General features: G+C 40.1%; 1 protein-coding gene across 1 annotated transcript in view; it reads right to left on the reverse strand.

The window, feature by feature from the left end:
• Nucleotides 1-9,142: 9,142 nt before the first annotated feature.
• Nucleotides 9,143-22,354, reverse strand: part of BBS4 (Bardet-Biedl syndrome 4) — a 40,783-nt gene continuing 27,571 nt past the window's right edge. Inside the window, exons 7-16 of the mRNA XM_012640654.1 lie at nt 21,233-21,286; nt 19,071-19,198; nt 16,667-16,721; nt 15,256-15,324; nt 14,030-14,182; nt 13,757-13,928; nt 11,905-11,974; nt 11,140-11,281; nt 10,410-10,611; nt 9,143-9,883 (exon numbers count right to left, since the gene is read on the reverse strand). Coding sequence (XP_012496108.1) covers nt 9,774-9,883; nt 10,410-10,611; nt 11,140-11,281; nt 11,905-11,974; nt 13,757-13,928; nt 14,030-14,182; nt 15,256-15,324; nt 16,667-16,721; nt 19,071-19,198; nt 21,233-21,286 — 1,155 coding nt within the window. The 3' untranslated portion in view covers nt 9,143-9,773. The remainder of the gene's footprint in view (nt 9,884-10,409; nt 10,612-11,139; nt 11,282-11,904; nt 11,975-13,756; nt 13,929-14,029; nt 14,183-15,255; nt 15,325-16,666; nt 16,722-19,070; nt 19,199-21,232; nt 21,287-22,354) is intronic.

Raw genomic sequence — 22,354 nt, forward strand, 5'->3', positions numbered from 1 at the left:
TCAAGTGTAGTAGCTGTATTTTTATGTATTTATTTATTTTTAGGATTCCTTAGGATCTTCTACATAAACACCATGTCATCTGCAAAGAGTTTTCTTTCTTTCTTTCTTTCTAATCTTCATGCCTATTTCTTGCCTTATTGCACTGACTAGAACTCCTCCACTCCAGTATAATAATGAGTAGAAGTCGTAAGAGTCAACATCCTTGCCTTGGTCCTGAGCTTAGGGGCAAAGTATTCAATATCTCACCACTAAATATGGTGATATCCATCACTTTTTTTTTCCTAGATGCCCTTCATCAAGCTGACGATGTTCCCATCAATTCCGTATTTGCTGAGAGTTTTTATGATGGCTTTTTATTTTTACTTTTTGGGGCTGGGAAGGGTAGAGCAATTTTAGATTAACAGCAAAACTGAGAGGAAATACAAAGACTTGCCATACTTGCTGCCCAACACATGCATAGCCTCCTCCATATCAATATCCCCCCCTCCCGGAGTGACACACTTGTTACAGTTGATGAATGTACACATCATTATCATCCAAAGTCCATAATTTACGTTAGGCTTCATTCTTTTTTTTTTTTTTTTTTCAGCATATTATGGGGGTTTAGGTTACGTATGTTGCCCTTGCCCTCCCTTCCCCGCTAAGTCCGAGTTTCAAGTATGTCCATCCTTCAGGTGGTGCACATTACACTCTTTGTGTATGCATATACCCGTCCCCTCCTCCCTCCTCCCCCCTAGGCTTCATTCTTGTTTGCACATTCTATGGGTTTGGACAAATGTATAATAATATGATTCCACCATTAATGTATCATAAGGGTTTTTTCACCGTCCTAAAAATTCTCTATGCCCTATTGATCCCTCCCTCCCCGACTACCCATGACAACCACTAAATAAAAGTCTCTATAGTTCTGCCTTTTCCAGAATGTCATATCATTGGAATCATGCAGTATGTAGCCATTTCAAATTGGTTTCTTAGTAACATGCCCTGTGCATTTCCTCCACGTCTTTTCATGGCTTAATGGCTCGTTCTTTTTTAGCAGTGAGTAGAGTTTTGTCTGGATGCACCACAGTTTATTCATTTATTCACCTACTGAAGGACATTTTGGCTGCTCCCAAGTTTTGACAATTACGAATAAAGCTGCTATAAACATCCATGTGCAGGTTTTTGTGTGGATGTAAGTTTCCAAGTTCATTGGGTAAATACCAAGGAGTTTGCTGAATAGTATGGTGAAAGTATGTTTAATTTCATAAGGAGCTGCTAAACTGTGTTCCAAAGTGGCTGTACTATTTTGTGTTCCCAACAGCAATGAATGAAAGTCCCTGTTGCTCCACATCCTCGCCAGCATGTGGTGGATCAGTGTTCTGGATTTGGGCCATTCTCATAGGTGTGTAGTGGCATCTCATTTTAATTTGCATTTCCCCGATGACAGGATATAGAGCATGTGGCCATCTGTTTTTTGTTTTTTTTCCTTGACCTAAACTGAATCAAGACTTACTTGTAATCTGTATATTCTCTTTGGTGAGGTAAAGGTCTTTGGTCCATTTTTAAATCAGGTTGTATTCTTACTGTTGAGTTTTTAAAGTGCTTTGTATATTTTGGATAACAGTCCTTTATCAGGTCTTTTGTATGACGGGTTTTTAAAAATTGCTTTTTTCTGTATCTACAAATCATGTGACTGTTAATGCATGTGAGTACTTTGGTTTCAAATATTAAACCAAGGTTGGATTCCTGGGATAACCCCAAGTTGGCCATGATATAAATATTAACCTTTTTATTAATATTTGTTGCTGGATTTGATTTGCTAATATTTTGTTAAGGATTTTTGTACCTATGCCATGCAGGATAACAGTCTATAGTTTTGTAATGTCTTTGTCCAGTTTTAATATGGTAATGCTGACCTCATACAAGTTGGGAAGTTCTTGCTCCTATTTTCTGAAAATTTTTATAAGGTTGAATTTACTTTGCCCCTTATATGACAGAATTTACCAGTGAAATCACCTGGGCAAGGCATTTGCTTTGGATAACTTTTAATTTATAAATTCAGTTTCTTTAATAGATATAAGACTTATTAAGGTTTTACATTTCATCTTGTTTCAGTTTTGGTATATTTTTCAAAGATTTTTGTCTATTGCATTTAAGTTCTCAATCTTACTGTCATAAAATTGTTCATAATATTCCCTTATCTTTTTCATGTCTGTAGGATCTGTAATGCTATCCCCTCTTTCATTCCTGAGACTAGTTATTTGTCTTTTTCTTGATTAGCTTGGGATTTGTCAATTTTTTTCCCATAGAATGTGGGGCTTTAAAAATCTTTCTTTAATATTTGTCTGCTTTCATCTTGTATTTACTTTGGGTTCTTCTCTTCTTTTTCTAGCTTAAGGTAGAAACCTGTACCACTGATTTTTCTACCTTTCTTCTGTTGTAATAGAAGCATTTACAACTCTAAGTTTCCCTTTAAGAAATGCTTTTAGCTGAATCTTACAAATTTTTTCATTATCATTCAGTTTAAATTATTTTCTATTTTCTTTTGATTTCTTTCTTGACTTATGAGTTATTACAAGTATGTGTTTAATTTCCAGTTAGGGATTTTTATAGATATGTTACTAATTTCTAATATAATTTCATGTGGTCAGAGAATATTTTCTATACATTTCAATCTTTTGATCTTTGAGACTTATTTTATAGCTCAGCATATGGTCTGTCTTGATGAATATACTGTGTGCATTTGCAAAGGATGTATATTCTGTAGTTATTGGTTGAAGTGTTCTATAAATGTGACTTCGGTCAAGGTAGTTGACATGTCCTTTCTCACTTTTTTCTATCAATTGCTGAAAAAGAAGTGATTGTGGATTTAATCTATCAATCAACTTTTACATAAAGTATCTTGAAGTAATGTTAGGTACATACGTAATTATAATTTTTTTTTCCTACTTAATTGACTCTTTTATCCTTATGAAATGCCCCTCTTTATTTCTGGTAATACTCCTGTAAAGTCTACTTTATCTGGTATTAATATAGCACTTCAGATTTCTTATACCTAAATTTGCATGCTGTGTTTTTTCCATCCTTTCACTTTCAATGGCACATATCTGGGCTTTAAATTTTTATTCTTTCTCTGGTTTTTAATTGGCATATCTACTCCAATTCCATTTTAATGTAATTATTGATACATCAGATAGGATTTACATTTACCATTTTTGCTATTTATTTTCTCTTTGTTGTAGCTAGGTTTTCTGTCTTTTGTTTTTCTTTTTTTTTTTTTTGGTGGCAGGGGAGCTAAATGAATATATTTAGAATTTCATTTTAATTTCTCTAATGGGTTTTTAAGATATACTTCACTACATTTCTTAATGGTTGCTCTAGGGATTATAAAAACACATCCTTAACTTTTCATAGACTAGACTATTTAGGATTAGTTTTGTACCCTACCACTGGGGTCCCTAACCCCTGGGCTATGGACCGGTACCGGTACGTGGCCCGTTAGGAACTGGACTGCACGGCAGGAGGTGAGTGGCGAGCACTCGAGCTAGGCTTCATCTGTATTTACAGCCGCTCCCCATCACTTACATCACCATCTGAGCTCCACCTCCTGCCAGATAAGCAGCAGCATTAGATTCTCATAAGAGTGTGAACCCTACTGTAAACTGCACACTCAAGGGATCTAGGTTGCACACTTATGAGAATCTAATGCCTGATGATCTGAGGTGGAGCTGAGGCGGTGATACTAGCGCTGGGGAGCAGCTAGAAATATAGATTATCATTAACAGAGAGCTTTAACTGCATAGAGACCATAATAAATCAATTGCTTGCAGGCTCATATCAAAACCCTATCTGTGAGTACCAAGTGACAGCCACTGTAATAATAGAAATAAAGTGCTCAATAAATGTACTGTGCTTGAATCATCCCAAAACCATCCTCCCCCACTCCAGTCGATGGAAAAATGTTCCAAAACGTTGAGAAGGATGGTATCCTCCCCAACTCATTCTACAAAGCCAACATCACCTTGATACCAAAGCCAGGAAAGGGTACAACAAAAAAAAAACCACAGATCAATATCCCTCATGAATATAGATGCAAAAATCCTCAACAAAATCTTAGCAAACCGAATCCAACAGCACATGAAAAAAATAATTCATCATGACCAGGTGGGCTTTATCCCAGAGATGCAAGGCTGGTTCAACATACGCAAATCTATAAATGTAATTCACCACATAAATAAAAGCAAGAATAAAGACCATATGATTGTCTCAATAGACACAGAAAAAGCATTTGATAAAATCCAGCACACTTTTATGATAAAACCTCTTAACAAAATAGGCATAGATGGGACATTCCTTAAAATTATTAAGGCCATATACAATAAACCCATGGCCAATTATCATATTGAATGGGGAAAAATTGAAAGCATTCCCACTTAGAACTGGAACCAGACAAGGTTGCCCACTATCTCCACTTCTATTCAACATAGTGCTGGAAAGTCCTTGCAAGAGCAGTCAGACAAGAAAAGGGAATTAAGGGTGTCCAAATGGGGACAACTCTCACTCTTTGCTGATGAGGTCAAACTCTCACTCTTTGCTGATGATATGCTATTATATCTAGAAAATCCCAAGGATTCAACCAAGAGACTCCTGGAATTGATAAACAAATTCAGTATAGTCTCAGGCTACAAAATTAATGCACAAAAACCAGTGGCATTCATGTACACCAATAACAGTCAAGCTGAAAATCAAATCAAAGATGCAACACCTTTCACAATAGCATCAAAGAAAATTAAATATTTAGGAATATATTTAACAAAGGAGGTAAGAGATATTTATAGGGAGAACTACAAAACACTGAGAAAAGAAACTGTAGAAAATGTGCACAAATGGAAATCCCTACCATGCTCAAGGATTGGTAGAATCAATATTGTTAAAATGTCCATTCTACCTAAAGTGATCTACAGAATTAATGCAGCCCCTATCAAAATTCCACCATCATCCTTTACAGATTTAGAAAAAAGAATTCTATACTTCATCTGTAACCAGAGAAGACCTCATATAGCCAAAGCAATCTTAAGCAAAACGAACAAATTGGGAGGCATCAGTCTGCCAGACTTCAATCTTTACTACAAGGCTATAGTAACTCAAACAGCATGGTACTGGCACAAAAACAGAGATACAGACCTTTGGAACAGGACGGAGATCCCAGATATAAAACCATCCTCATACTGTCATCTAATCTTTGACAAAGCAGACAAAAATATACATTGGGGAAAAGAATCTCTATTCAATAAGTGGTGCTGGGAAAACTGGATCCATATGCAGCAGATTGAAACAGGATCCCCACCTCTCACAAAAATCAACTCACGATGGATCAAAGATGTAAACCTAAGGCAGGAAACCTTAAGAATTCTGGAAGAAAATGTTAGGAAGACTCTTTTAGACATTGGCCTAGGTAAAGAATTTATGAAGACGACCCCCAAAGCAATCACAGCAGCAACAAAAATAAACAAATGGGACCTGATAAAATTAAAAAGCTTCTGCACAGGCAAGGAAATTATCATTAGAGCAAATAGACAACCTACAAAATGAGAGAAAATACTTGCTTTCTACACATCTGATAAAGGGCTGATAACAAGAATCTATACAGAACTTTAGAAAATCAACAAGAAAAAACTCTAACAACCTCATCAATAAATGGGCAAAGGACATGAACAGAAACTTTTCAAAAGAAAACAGACAATGGCCAGCAAACAAAAAAGTGCTCAACATCTCTAATCACTAGGGAAATGCAAATCAAAACTACAATGAGATACCACCTAACTCCAGTGAGAATGGCCTCTATCAAAAAGTCCCAAAATAACAAATGCTGACGTGGATGTGGAGAGATTGGAACACTCTTACATTGCTGGTGGGACTGCAAACTAGTACAACCCCTGTGGAAAGTAATTTGGAGATACCTCAACGAACTAAAAATAGAAATACCACTTGATCCAGCACTACTAGGCATCTATCCAAAGGAAAAAAAGTCATTCTATAATAAAGACATCTGCACTCAAATGTTTATAGCAGCACAATTTACAATTGCAAAGATGTGGGAACAACCCAAATGCCCATCAATACATGAGTGGATTAATAAAATGTGGTATATGTATACCATGGAATACTACTCAACTACAAAAAACAATGGTGATCTAGCACCTCTTATAGTATCCTGGATAGACATTGAGCCCATCCTTCAAAGTGAGGTATCACAAGGATGGAAAAACATGTACCACATGTACCTGCCATCAAACTGGTACTAACTGATCAACACTAAGGTGCTCACATGGTAGTAATACTCATTGGGTGCCGATCAGGTAGGGGGGTGGGGGGCTAAACCCACAGCTAATGGAAACGGGGCACACTGTACGGGGGAAGGACACGCTTGTAGCCCTGGCTTGGGCAAAGCAAATGCATTTCATGTAACCAAAATGTTTATACCCCCATAATATCCTGAATTAAAAAAAAAGAAAAATTATCTTCCTTGAAACTGGTCCCTGATGCCAAAAAGGCTGGGACTGCTGCCCTACCAACAAAATATTAAAACTTTGCAACCATATAGTTCCATGTGCCCTCTTATCCTTTAGACCTATGGTCCCCAACCCCTGGGCCGTGAACCAGTACTGGTCCATGGCCTGTTAGGGACCAGGCCAAAGAACTCTGCTGCCTCTCCCCTGACCCCCGGGGTCTGTGGAAAAATTGTCTTCCATGAAATTTAGGAACTGGGGGGCCACACAGCAGGAGATTAGCAGCAGGTGAGCAAGCAAAGCTTCATCTGTATTTACAGCTGCTCCCCATCGCTCACGTCACCGCCTGAGCTCCACGCCCCTGCCATCCATGGAAAAATTGTCTTCCATGAAACTGGTTCCTGGTGCCAAAAAGGTTGGGGACCACTGCTTTAGACTATAGTTGTCATGTTACATTGACATATGTTCAACTTCATTACATAATGTAATTTTTTTTCCTTGAACATATCTATTTTTAAAAAATTAAACCGAGAATATATTTATCCACTTGTTTACATTTGTTATCTATGGGAGGACTGGTCCAACACAAGCTACTCACCCATTAACATATAATAATGATTTTTCCTTAAGAACAAAATGACCACGTAATCATATACTCCAAATTTGTACTGTCTTTGGAATGCACAGTTTTGCACCAATACTATTGTGTAAGAAGGGTACTTTTTTTCTTATTGCTAGTTCATACTTCCACACTCCATCTGTATCTGTGATTATGTTCTTGGTCTCATTTTCCTAATTCTGTTAGAAACTGTGATGATATGAGTAACCAACCCCCATACTAGAAACTAGAACAGCTCTTTTCTCACCAGAGTGAATGAAAAACTGCAGATTCACATGCACAAAAGACTAGCTCTGCACAACCTAGTGGAATATTTATTTTTTAAGAAAATCTAAACCCAAATTAATGTGGAGGGCATTACTTCTAGACTGTTGTCCCTGGATGCAAGGCACATTCTTGTTCTCAAGGAGTGCGGAAAAACTGAAGAGCCCTATTCTTGCATTCTCTGTTTCTACTGACCATGTTTCACTTAAAGAAAAAAGACTACCTTTTTACCCTTCTCTCCCCAGACATTAAAATTTTCTCAGATTAATGAATTTAATTCTGTCCTCTGAAAGCCTCTCTTCCCTCTATGTCTAAGCTTTTTGAAATAAGAGTAGTCCAATCTCCACTTCTTCAGTCTTCAAGTCCTTGGGTTTCCGTTGCTACCACTGCTATGCCAAAGGTCTATCAGCGCTTGATGACTGATGGTTAAGAGAAGCAGCTTCACATCCAGACCTGGATTTAAATCCCGGGTCCTGCCACTTAACCTTGGAAAATTCATTTTGCCTCTCCCAACCTCAGCTTCCTCTTTTATAAAATGGAGATAACAGTACCTCTCCATTGGAAGAGTTCAACGAGGCTGACTATTCCCTTCCTGAGCCTTTTCTTCCTTGGACTTCCGTAACACCACTCTCCCGGTTTTTCTCCTGTATCATGTGTTTCTCCTTTTTTGTGGGTTTTTCTGCTTTTCCCTTTAAATGTTTATTTTACGTCTTTGGTCCCCTGTCTTATTTCTACCTTTCCTTGGGTGACTCCCTTCAAATCTGTGGTTTCAGCTATAACCCAAATCCAAATTACTCCTGAATCTTTATCTTCAAACCACATTTCCCTCTTGAAATCCAGCTATTCAGGTGTCTAATGTCTAAAACTAAACTCCACAACCAACTCTTGACCCTTGTCCAATATTCCTGTACTCTGATTTGTATACTCGCCCTGGTTATCTCAGCCCAGAAATGGGCACCCATCCCACAGTCTATTCTTACCTGCCACATCCAATCGGTCCCCAATTTCTCTTGATTTTAGCTCCTAAATTGCTCACATCTCCCTCCTTCTATTCTCCATCTCAGTCTTAGTTTACACTTTCATTATTTCTCACTGAGATCTCTTCAGTAACCTTTTCAGTTTCAGGAACTAGGCCAGTTCAGTCTAGTACACGAGACTATGCTGATGTAGAGTTTTCCCAACTGCTCAGGGTACAAATCCCAGTTCTGCCACATTCCAGCTGTATGGGCGAGGGTATCACTTCTGATACCTGCTCTTTATTCTTAGACGTGTAGGAGAACTGAAGAGGCTTCTGCTCAGTTAGCTGCTTACTCCACAATTTGGTTGGGCAGTAGGTCAGTTTTCCACCTTCAAATTATTATGACTGAAAGGCACTTTAAGTGCAAAATGGGGACCGGCCTTCAGTAAACAAATTGCTGGCCTGTCATCCATCAGGGCTGCTACAGTGGCCTGCAGGTACCAAGTAGGAACTTGGCCCGGAGGATCCTCCTCTAGTTTCAAAGGAGGCTTAGAAACAGGTAAGGGAAGACTGTGAGCATAGGTTATTTTTAAAAGGTTTTATTGTGATCTCTTATTTTTATACCTGAGTAACAACTTTCCCCAAAGGAATGATGATATGTAATCTTTATTCTTAAAAGGACATATAGATAATGTATTGATAGCATCTGGTCAGTGGTTATCATTCATTGTCTTAAATAAAAATTACTCAGCTAAGAAGCTCTTCTTTTTTTAAATTTTTTTCAATTCTAGATCTTTGGTGCTGATGCTAGACCAGCCCTTGGCTCCTACTTCTTATCATGTTGACATCATCTGGCTTCTAGACTGACCTCTCTCAAAACAAAATACAGGGACTTGTTCTGGACTCCCTCTGGGCAAATGCAGCGGGGATACACACCGGTCTGGGCCTCGATTTAGCTTTAAGATTCGTGTTTGCCGTGGGGACTGATATACCCCAGTCAAGCCAAGGCTTTGTCACTACTGGGCTAACGAGCCGAGGTCTTTCTCAGCCTTTTCTTGCACAAAGGAAGGGGTCAGTCGGCCAGGAGATAAAAGTCTCCTTTCAGAAGCAAACAGCATCATATGCCTTCCTGACTGGGAGCTACACACATAGAGCCTCAAGCCTTGCTCCCAATTCCAAAAGGAATGGTCTATGCTGACTTCTCCCTATTTCCTGGCTTTTGGGGCCAACAGAGGGCTTCCTACCTCAAATGCTATTACCAGGTAGGTAGGAAGGACCTCAGGCTCCTCGTGATCATCACAATAAACACTGCATTCTGTGTTTTAATTCTGTGGTGCCTGCCAGGGAACAGTACTGGCCTCTACTCTGCCTGTGTCATGTGACCTTTCCCAATCTGACACATCTTCACCCAAAAAACCCCTACTCTGGGGTCATCCTACTCTTATTTATCTCTTATTTGTTCTGATATTTCGGTTGGACTTGCTTCCACAGCAGGCTCTGGCTCCAGAGGAAGAGATGGTGGCTTTGTGAGCTGGGATGTTCCTCCAACACCTAGTAACAAAATAAATAGCTTGAATTCTCAGTTCCACTATTCCAAAAGAAATCATTAGTCTTGCTGTTCAATTTCAAGACCAACCCTGTATTTTCTGGGACTAGTGGGACTGTGGTGTATCTTTGCAGCTATGAGGGAAGACCATAACTGAAGAAATAAACAACATCAAGTTTGCCTATAATGAGTCACTGAAAGAAATCTTTAATTACCTACACTGTGCCAACCTATGATAAAGCAGTGAAACAGTAAGTACACTTAATATTTTTAGACTTGAAAACTATAAAGACCCAGTGTACTGACCATTCAGCTAAGCCTGCAAGTGGCTGTTACCTTCTACACAGCTTGCCTTAAGGAAATAAGCGCCAGTTTGGCCACCCTGTTGGTTCTTCCCCCTTTCTGGCCAATACTACCTTGGACATGTTACGAGTCTGAAGAGTGCAAACCACACTCAAAGCTGTAATCTCTTTGCTGGCACATGTGGCTTATATCCACTAGGTCTTCATGGAGCTCTGTATAACTTCCTACCTGAGGGGAGCTTCCTGTATGCAGCCGCTGAAGACATTGCTTGTCCTAGAGCTTGATTAGAGCCCAGAGGCTGCTGGAAACTGGCAGGTTTGCTGGTTGAAATGGTCCGGTGTTTTGATTTGGGATCTTTAACTGGTTTAGTCCAGACAAGTGCCTCCCCAACCTGAAGAGCAGCTCCCAACTTCTGAGCCATCTCCACCATCTTGTGCCCACGAAGAAAGAAAAAAAGTCACAGGCATGACTGGCAGAGATAAGCCAACCCACCGCTTCCTAAAACCAGGGGTTTTAGCTGAGATAGCATTTCAGGTAGGAAGTACTTATGGAAAGAAATTGTTCTCAAACAGCAGAGAATACAGATTGCCCTTGGTGGATGGCAAGGGGGTTCATATAGGATCTCAAAACCCAACATTTCAAGTTTATTGCATTATTGGGGTAACTTCTACTCTTCCTACATGAAGGGGAGTGGGAGGAAGCTACAAAGAGACACAGACCTCAACTTAGATCTGAGTTGTATTAGCAATGTAACAGATAACTCAGTAAGCCTGAATTCCCTTTTACTATTATTCTAGGAAAGTTTTTCTCAGGTTATTACTAATCAATGAACTCACGCTGCCAAGAACATCAAAGCCAAAAGAGCCACGGGCCTATACCTGTATTTGGATAATTTGGGCTTGTTCCCAAGTCTCTTGACAGCTTGCTTATGACTCCTGGGAGCTAATAAAAGACATACCTCAGAGTCAAATTCCAGAGAGCTATTGTCCTTTAGTAGGCTGACTTTCTTCTCCATCTCCTGATACTGGGCCAGGGCACCCTTCTTCTCACCCTGGTTGTACAGCAGCACAGCATAGTTCAGGTTTACTAAAGGGTTACACCTGTGGCAGACAGACAGGGAGTCTGTGGAGCTGGGGCTTTATGACAAACGGTCACTTAAGAGATCCTTCTCATTACACAAAAACAAAACAAAACTGGTTAAATAGAGTTTCCCATTATGCAGCAAGGAGGGAACACGTGCTATGTGGACCTGCGGAGAAGAATCACAGAATTAACTGGCCAACTAGCAAAGCAGGTATTGGAATCAAGTCTGACATCTCAGCCCTCAACAGAGACCTCCCAGATCAGGGTTGTAAAAGCGACCCCTACCCTGTTGTCTAGCAGAGGCCAGTGGAATAAATCCTGGAAGAGTCAAGATCACCTTAGGTTAAACTGAGCCCAGAGTCCCATCTGATATTCCATCTAGTCCACAGCTATCAGTAATACAAGGCCACTGCCAGCTCAACTTGCTCTGGCCTCCTGACTACTAAATTGAGACTGGAAACATTTTCTCAGAAATGAGCCACTGCACACTTAGGAATCACACACTTCCACACTTGGGCCTGCTGTGTACCAGGGCCATGGAGGAGCAGCTGGGCTGACTCCGGCAGCACCAATGCAATGGTCCCTCATGGCTTTAGCAAGTCTAACTCTCCCCAGTACCATTCCCGACACAGCAGCGTACTTATCCAGGCGGACTGCTTCTGCGTAGGCTCTCTTGGCATTCTCTGTATCTTCCAGATTTGTCAGAGCCACTGCAACAAAGAAAGTGAGCTAGAGAGCTCAGCTTAGAAAACAAAAGGTGTATTTCAAGACTGCCCCCAAACTGAACAACTCCTCCACCCTCTCAGCTCATGGCACCACAGTTTACTCAGTCATTCAGTTTAGACACCTGGTGCCATCTTCAACAATCCCTTCTCCACAGTTAATAAGTTGCCAAGTTCTGTGCACCCTATTTTTGCAGTTTCTTTTCTGACAATGTGCTTGTGCAAGCTCAAGTAGTTTCAGGCTTTCCATTTTTTTCCCCAGTGGCAACATCCCCACCCGCCTCCATTCCACTTTCCACCAGGTATCTCACTAACTTACAAACAAATCTGACCATGTCACTATCCTACTTAAGAATCTTCACTGGTTCCCCATCACCTATAACCATGATCTTTAAACTTTTATTTAGCAATAGCATACTTCCCCTGCCCCCTTTTAATCACTATCTCCTTGATGCCTAATATTTAAAACAAATAAAAACAGCTGCTCTGGAAGCTCTGCCCACTCCACCTCCCCACCAGTTATGCACTCACTCCTACCAGGCACCTAAGAGGAGATCTAGCAATACAAGTGGACAAACACGGCCTCTAAGAATGCATGGCCCTCCATCGTCTGACTGCAGACCACCTTTCCTGACTCATCTCTCACCACATTCTCTAACACTATTGCCCACTAACTGCAGGGGACACTGGAGTTCGTGGCTGCATCCTTTGTTCACAGTGGCTCCTCAGCCATTCCGTGCCCTTCCATGCTAGCTTGTCCTTCAGGATCCAATGTGAATGCCACCTCTACTTTGTAAAGTTAGAATTGGTGCTGACGCCTTACATTATGGCTGCTTACATTTCTAGCTACCGTCAGAACTGGGCTATCTGTATTCAGGCAACCCTCAGAGAATAACCACCTCTTTTGCAGACTTTCTCTTATGAATAAAAACCCCAGAGTAATGACCAAAAAACCCACCAGAGGACTACTGTCAATAAGCACAGAGAAACGGCCTTTAGGCTTAGATTTAGTAAGTTTGGTATATGGAGAAAATATTCCTTAGAAAGTATATTTAATCAGTCCTTTTAAATTAAATGGTTTTATATAATTTTAAAGTGATTAATTTTAACTTATATTTGTGATCAACTGTAATATTTGTATAGCATAAAATGAAGTTTCAAGAATGGAACCACATTCTATATAACATTATGCTCAGAAGAGATAAGGGTTTCAACATAAGATAGTTTAACTTAGAACTACCACCTAGGGACCAATTACAGTAACCACCACCATTTTAATCGTAATAGACCAATTATATAACCACAAAATAGTTTTCAAAAACCAGTATTTCAATAAAACCAATGCATTTTATTCACTGAATATTTAATGTAATCCTCACATCAACCCTAACTACACACAGTAAGTAGTGGAGGCAGGACCCCACTTAACACCCAAGCTCTTAACACTCGACATCTGGAACTCAGCTGGACTCGATATATGTAAAAATGAATTGTTAAGCCAAGAGGAAAAAATTAGTAAAAGGTGAACTAGGGATGATCTTGATTTAACCTACTGGTTTCTGAATGAAATTCCCCCAGGTTAGAAGCAACCAGTTACTTTGTCATCTTTTTCTTTTACATTTCTTTAAGCTCTAGGACAGTAATCCACATTCCTATAGGATCTCCAAGCGAATGGCTTCTATGCGACATTTAGCCACTGACCTATGATTCTAACCCATTTTTCCCTCATTACAGACTGTGGAGGGGGCTTTCCATATAAATGTCTCTTACCAGCCAATAGCATGTAGAGCTCCCCCATCTTTGGCTGGAAGTTGATGGCCGCACTGAGAAAATGAAAAGCTGATGCATACTGCTGCATGGTCAAATGGACAAGGCCCAAATTATACAGAATCTTCCAATCAAAGGGTGCCAGGTAGTTGGCTCGTTTCAGGCAGCTGATAGCCTACAGGAGAGAGAAGGCCCTCAATGAGGGGGTGGGGCAAGCAAAGCAGACCCAATAACCGCATGTATGAACACAAACAAGGAACACGAGGGGACACTCACTGCCACATATTTCTTCTTGCCAAAGAAACACATTCCAATGTTATTCCAGAGAGGAGGACTTTCTGGAACAGCACAAGCTACAACTCTGTATTTGGTGAGGGCAACATCAAAGTCCCCATGGGTCTGCATCATGCTGCCTGCTGCCAAGATGGCCTGAAAACATGGCACGTAGAAAGTTAGTATAATAATTCAGTCATTCCCAAAAGGCCACCACAGTGAGGTAGCATTCCTGCACGTGGATACTCAGCAGGCCCATCAGCACAGATGGCACTGAAAAACTTCCAGGGACATAAATAATATATCCAAGCTATTGGGATAAATGCTGAAGAATGTCCCCATACCTCACACTGTGACCCCCTTTGGCACAGTACAAAAAAAGAGAAAAGATAAAATGTCACTGGCTATAACCATCTGATTTGTTTCCTGCTTCTAGCCACGGAAGTCAGTATTTCAGACGAGATTGGGTGCGTTCAGGGTGGTTTGGCCATAGGCAGGAAGTCAGTATTTCAGAATGAATACCAGAGTCCTTTAAGTAAAAACTGCCTTTAATCTGTCCTCTGCAGCCTCTACTTGGTATGACAAGTGCCCTAGCCACTTCAAATACATCTGTCCTTGGCTACTTAAGTTACAGCTCTTCCTGCCATAGAACAGAGGGTGAGTCAGACTTAGGCTTCATCAGATCAGCCCTTACATTCCTCTAAGGAAAGGTACCATGGTGGGGAGCCAACAGAGTCAGGATAATATGACTTCCTAAATCAGGACTGAGTTTATGTCCTTCAATAAATAGCCTATCTTGCTCCACCTTCCTCAATGATATTTATCCATTTGATGACATTCCTTCTCATCCCCAAAGTCACATCTAAACAAAAGTTGTAACCTCAAATTCATTAGGAATCTAGAAGTCATTTCACCAGAACTATTTTTGACCACAGTTGTGGAACCATTGCTAATTTCCTAAGTAACACATAAACTTTAACAGCACTATGATTTTGCTTTCTGTAGAGGTTACAGGCCCGTTATAACAAATGTGCTCTTTTAGAAGATAAGAAGCAAAACACCAACATTTTCAAATAAGAAGAGCTTCCTCTTATAATTTTTCTAAGAAAAAGGTAATTTCTCAGGTATTCAAAATGAGGAAGCTATTCCCTTGCTTTCCACGGTCAGATGACCTTTAGGAGCAGGGGACCATCTATGTGAAGGCTCTGGGGATTCATACCCTGCAATACCTTGTAGTTGGTAGGGTCATAAGTCAGTGCATTTCCAAGATGTTCAAATGCCTTCTGGTAAATGCCGAGCTAGGGAAAAAAGCAATCCAGAAAATTTACATCAGCGGGCAATATGGCAGTTAAGGAGTCTGGCCAACCAAACCCAGAAGAGCAAACACCCTAACTTTTGACTTTTGTGAGTTTTCTTGACAACCAAAAAAAAAAAAAAAAAAAAAGAAAGGAAAGAGCTACAGTTACCAGATAAAGAAAAAAACTACCATATTCATGGTTTTCCTCCTATTTGTCCCCTGATCAGGTCAAAGTATCTATTTGCTAGGAATCATCTTGGTCACACCAGTGCTGTTCCACATTAATGCCTCTTAGCAGAAAATGGGCTGGTTAGCCTCATCTCCCTTGGGGCCAACCTCCCAAGCCAAAGCCCAGAAAGACCAAGGGTTAAGCTCCTGATTACTTTTAAAGAAAAAGGAAATAGACATAAAGGCCACCACAGAGCCAGAGCTGGAGGCAGAATCAGCTGAATGTGGAACTTGGGAAATGGGGGGGAAGGGAGGTAGGGTGTGTGCAGCGAGGTCCCTAGGGATCCCTGGGCCCCAGGTCCTCAGGCTGATACAAAGAAGCAGTGGAGCTAAAAGAATCCCATTCACATTCAGGATTGTGGAGGGGAGAGGAGACTTATTCTAGATAAAGTATGCTTTGCCTTCTCTCTTTCCCTATAAGGTTCTGGCGTGGGGGTGGGGGGGAAACAAAAAACAAAACAGAAATGGCATTTGTCCTAAAGCCCTAGGAAGTGCTAACTTGCATCACAGTTTCTCCTCCCACAACAAAATAACAGCCCCCAAGACCAGTTATTTCACATATATGTTATTTCTTTGGTTAGATAAACATTATAAATGCACTAGGCTAAAATAGAATTGCTTCCAATTCAAATGCAGAAAATTAAGTTAATTCCTTTAGTAAAGAATGCTAAATACACTCCGGGTGCACTGGCTCATGCCTATAATCCTAGCACTCTGGGAGGCCAAGGCAGGAGGATCACTTGAGGTCAAGAGTTCAAGATCAGCCTCAGCAAGAGCAAGACCCCGTCTCTACCAAAAATAGAAAAAATTAGCTGGGTGTGGTGGCACATGCCTGTAGTATCAGCTACTTCGAAGGCTGAGGCAGGAGGATTGCTTGAGCCCAGGAGTTTGAGATTGCAGTGAGCTATGATGATGCCACTACAGTCTAGTCTGGGTGATAAAACAAGACTCTGTCTCAAAAAAAAAGAATACTTAATACAGAAAGCAAGGTTCATGTGCTTCATATGACCTTCAGTAAAATATGTTAAATATCAAAATGCAGGAAAACCACCATACACACAAACCCAAAAGCATTTCTAACATCAATGTATGAATGAGTAAAGAGTTTTCATTACCTGTAAGTAGAGTAATCCTAAAGTTGTAAGAAGCTCTGTATTTTCTGGTGAGAACCTGCAACACAGAGACGCTCAGAGAGAAACAAGATGTGGATGAGAGACCATGAGATGCATGCACAGTAATCTGCCCTCGTGCAACAGTTGAGAGACTCTACTGAGACTGCTACTCCCCATGGAAATACCGGAAGACAATTTGGGCCTTTCCTTCAGAAGTAGGTCATCTCAACCCTGGCTGTAGGGAGGACTGCTCAGCAAGAAAGAAATAGGACTTACAATCCAGACTCCTTTCTTAAGGGCCAAAGTCCTAAGAAAGAATCTATGGATTCTAGGAGATGTTTGTACAGAAGGTTAAAAAAAAAAAAAAAAAAAAAGAATCTATGGAATGTTTTGTGTGACTGTCTTGATCACACAGATAAAATTAAAGAAGAATGCTTTACAAACCAAATCAATCTAGAACACACATAGTTTAGCCAGTTCCCTCTTGTGGGATTTCTTTTTTTTCTGTCTCAATGAGCTCAAAACACCAGGCAGCATAATTTTCTACGTAATTTAGGATCCCAAGGCCCCTAATGCCATGTTCTCCAAATTAAACAAAAAGCCACACTGAATAGCCAAACTAAACAAAAGAAGGAAGCCACATACCAACTCTAGGAAAGAATTAGCCATTGGCCTTTGGAGGTAGACACTGGCATATGTAAAACACTACCTGCCTTCTCAATCCCTCATTAATATTTGTCTCTGTCACAAAACCAAAGCAACAGTGAGTTGAGATAATCTGACTACAGGATCATCAGACAGTTTCAACAGTTATAACACCAAAGGGCAAGCAACAATGTCTCCTGCCCTTGCAGTAGGGCACCGGTTACCTGCAGGGACACCAGAACCAGAAAAGCCGCAGCCCCAGACAGGGAGGTCTGAGCTGGCCACACAACGATTTCTCAGTTAAACTGAGAATTTGCCTTTCACTTTCTGCGATAATAAGTACCTATTTTGATCACTTCCTTTCCCAAAGCCAGGCAACTTCTGTGATTCTGGCAGTATCCGTTCCCTGGCTACAACATGACTACTCTCTCCAAAGCTGTTGGTCATGAACAATGGTCTCTAGCTCGAAATTGTCAGCTGTCCCCATTTTTCCTTTGGGAAATTTAGTGACTCAAGTCCTTGACCAGTCACTGAAGAACGTCTCTCTTAGGATTTATGTGTGTTAATCTCAAAAAGTCTACTTCTATAAGGCAGGGGTCAGGGAACAGGGCTACTACCTAGCACCACAGAAGCACTTAATATGTGTTATATGACTCCTTACTACTTGCCCATATAAACAGGTTCTTAATGACAAAAATCTCTTTTGTAGCTTATCAAACCAAGGGATTTTTCTGCCTTTTTAGATACAAAATGTAGTTGAAGAAAATTCAGAAAGCAGTGTTGTGACTGATATAACCAGAAAATTTACTACCATGGTAGAAGACAAAGGTAATTAATAAATTAATAGAAATCCAATTTTAGTTCAGAGTGTAATTATTAGAAATAATAGGCCTTGAACCACAGACTAGACATTCTATTAAGTGACCAAACAAATGAGACACTTAAAGTATTTTGCTACAGCTATCCCACTTAAAAGAAACAGGACAAGATGCTATACAGAAAAGATAAGATAGCATGCATCTCTAGAGAGGAAACATGAAACACCACCATGGGAAAGCCAGTCAGTTACATTATCAATAGGAATATGGATCATCCTAGTGATGTTTTAAAAAAGCAAGATACTGGTTTCATGCTAATAAGGCCAGATGTTTATTACTAAAGCAGATTTCTGTCCTTAAGAATATCTCTGAAAACATAAGATCTGCTGTAAAGTATAAAACCAAAATGGCAGCTGCTAGTTGACCCCCAAATCTATTCTTCCCTTCCTCCTGAGTACATGTCTAACCACTTCCCTTGCAGCTATGTGTGGCCACCTGACTAATTTTGAACCATGGAATGTGAACAGGAATGATATGTGAAATCTCTGGGTCATTTAAAACTTATTACCAGATGCTTATTCCCATACTATCTCCCTCCACCACAACCTGGAACATGGATGTTACATTCAGTTTCAACCAGGCAGGTGAAGATGACAACCTGAAGAATGTGAGTTACAAGGAAGAAAGCTGGATCCCTGGTTGACCTTGTGGAACAGAGCTGCCCAGCTAACCTAGAGCAGCCATCCTGAAAGGTAAGCAATACAGTCTATTATACCTTATGGAAGATGCTGGGAACTCCTAACCTAACCTCAGTTTAACCTTACTCTAACACATACAACCAGTAATCAGTCAAACAAATTCCCTCTGTTAGGCTTGGGAGTTCATATATCCACTTGATTTTTTTTTTTAGTTACTATCTCTCTAAATGAAACAGACATACTTACTCCACTGCTTTCTTGTAGATTTCGACAGCTTTGTCCAAGTCTCCCTCCAGCAAGTGGATCTTACCCAGCATTATGTAAGTCAGATCATGCCTATTAAGATGTAGGGCATTGTGCAACTGGTCTTGTGCCTGACAAGTTTGAAAGAGCAAAGAAAACCAAATCACTACCATTAAAAAACAATGGCTTTATATTGTCCAGAGCTCCTGCTGTACAGATGTAGGAACATCATATTTCAGCAAATAACCCCCACTACCCAAACACCAAAACATAACAAAACTGTCCTTGCTGACAGGACAGCTGGCAACATGGGACGTCTGCTTCTGAGCCACTTGGGAGAATTTATACAAGATTATTAATCTTTCTGAATGTTTTCTGCTTGACATTCACGCACCCACGTCTTATACTTCATAAGTCAAAAGGGACATCATATTACAGTGTAGAGTACTACACTAAACTCAATCCCAGTTGCACCACTGACCAACTGTACAACTTTCCCCAGGGTGGGCCTCATTTTCCCCACCAATGTGAGATAAATGAATGAAGAGATTGTTCTTCTTTATTCACTCAACAAGCATTCATTGAGTGCTGCTTTCTAGATGGTAGGTATACTAGAGTTAACAAAACAAACTCCTTGCTCTGGAGGAGCTTATATCCTAGTAGATCAACAAAAGGGCTTTGTTTAGTCATTCACTGATTCAACAAGTATTTATATGAATGCCAGGTATTTTATTGGCTTAGCCTGTTAGCTTTACAGTAAAATCTAAATATAATTCAGGCTGGGCGCGGTAGCTCAAGCCTGTATAATCCTAGCAATCTGGGAGGCTGAGGCGGGAGGATCACTTGAGGTCAGGAGTACAAGACCAGCCTGACCAAGGGTGAGACCCCATCTCTACTAAAAATAGAAAAAATTAGCCAGGTGTGGTGGTGCATGCCCGCCCATAGTCCCAGCTACTCGGGAGGCTGAGGCGCTTGATTGAGCCCAGGAGTTTGAAGTTGCTGTGAGCTTGGCTGATGCCATGGCACTCTAGCCCAGGCAACAGAGCAAGACTCTGTCTCAAAAAAATAAAAAATATATAAATAAGTATGATTCTTCTCCTCAGAACAGGGCTAACCAAAGACTAATCCTTCCTCCCAGGCTCTGAATTAATCCTGCGAATAGAAATGTACCTGCTTGAAATAGTCTCTGAAGAGAAAAATCTCCTAGCTAAGTATATAAAACATAGTTCCATCCAGAAAACCTAAGGGGCCCACTAAATATATATATATAATTTATTTATATTATATATATTGTTTATTATCTGCCTCACAGGAGAAAAAGTTACTCCTACACCCTCAATTGCTGATGTGCAGATTTTTTTTCATGACTATGAAGGGCAGATTAGGTTACACCAGTCTGCAAAATGACACAAACTAAACATTGTCAAATGGGTATTAACTAATTCAGATCCTCAGTCCTGGTGGCACTGGAGAAAGGAGAATTGGAGAACTTCACAATCACTAAATAGGAGCTCTATGAAGGAAACTACCCAACCCCACCATCACTAACTTTCAGAGTTCTCAATAATTTCATCTGTTCCTCAATTAAGATATATTTTTTTTTATCTGAGTACCAAGAGAAGCTCAAACTGTTTTCTCTAAGAGCCTTAGAGCCTATAGCTTAACCAAAATGAAATATAAATTCTCACCATGGAAAATAACTAAAAAATTACATCTAAAAATTCTCAGAAATAAGATCAACTTAAAATTTAAAATTCATTTTTAATGACCTTAAAAACTAAAATTAGTTGCTGTCAGAGCATGAGATAGCTCACATGGTCATGATTATACCTTTAAGACCTATGGGTTCACTTTTTGATATTTATGTTTTATTAAACATTTGTTTCTATACTGGAAAATTAAACTGGGTGTAGAGAAAAAGAAGAGAGGAGAAAAGCAATTAGATTGCCATTCCCTCATAGTAGTTCTAGAATTTTCCACTTTCATCTTAAAAGCAGAAAGAAATAGATGAATGATGCCAAATGAGAATTAAAAAACGGAGATAAATGTATAAAGGCACTTTCAATTTTCACTTCCGAAACCTCTGCAAGCACTAAGGATAATAACACAAAATGAGCAGTGGCAGGGTACCCTCAGTGAAATCCATTACCACTTCTGTAAATTACCTTGTTGAACTGCTTCAGGTAAATATAGCAAACTCCTAGGTTATGGCAGATCTCCTACACACAAAAGAAAGGAAAACAGCTTAGGTGTAATTCCACAGTAAGTATGAGAGTGAAACAATAGACATCTAGCGATTGTTCCTGCTCAGCAAAGTTTAAACTTTAAAACATGCACTATCGTCAGCTTTTTTTTTACTAGTTCATACTAAAATATATTTAATTCTGCAAAATGAGTTCCTTAATATAAAAAATAGATTAATAAGAAATAAAAGCAGAATAAACGTGATCTTCCTGGATCTACGTGGTACCCTGGGGTACATACCCAGCCTATCTCTATACCCTTTTTCTCTAAGAGTTGCCTACCACCCATATCTTTTGTGCCCTCTTCTCAGAAGAGACTACCCACAGCCCCTGCTGAGAGGGCTGCTAGCCACCACAGTTATCTATAGATAAAGACAGTGACACCTGAGTCAACTGAAATCCTTTCGCTAGGAATCTGGAATTGGAATGAAGCTAGCTAGCGGCAAGCACTAAATTCACTATGTGATGTGGATTTGAGGACTGACAGTGCCATCTGGAGGCCACTATGGTGGAATATATGTCATTGGCGCCATCTACAGAAATCTAGAGCAGAGGTCAGAAAACCATGGTCCACAGGCCAAATCCATTCCCTGCACTTTTTTGTAAATAAAGTCTTATTGGAACACAGTCATGACCACTTGTTTTCATATGGCCCTTTCGCATAAGAACTGCAGAGATAAGTAGTTGCAACGGAGTCTGTATGAAGCTGCAAAGCTTAAAATATTTACTAACTGGCCTTTAGCAAAAAAGTTTGTCAACCTCTGATCTACAGAATGAAAAGATGAAGCAAAAATGCAGAGTAGCTACTTTGGATGCTGACAGCTTTTCAGTTCTAGTTCACTACAAGAACAGCCTGTATCTCCTGATACTGTTTTATGGATTCTCTCAAATTCCTTTATAATAAATCTCCCATTTATTTATTTAAGGTAGCTTTAGAGAAGGAGAAAGCAGGGGTGAGGAAACTGCTCTTGGGAAACGTAGTAAGGAACACCCTGTTAGTAATGGGGATATGTCCTTGTCCAAGGATCTTGGATCCCCAGACTC

The sequence above is a fragment of the Propithecus coquereli genome, unplaced genomic scaffold (genome assembly GCF_000956105.1).
Source record: "Propithecus coquereli isolate 6110/MARCELLA unplaced genomic scaffold, Pcoq_1.0 Scaffold155, whole genome shotgun sequence".
NCBI lineage: Eukaryota > Metazoa > Chordata > Mammalia > Primates > Indriidae > Propithecus > Propithecus coquereli.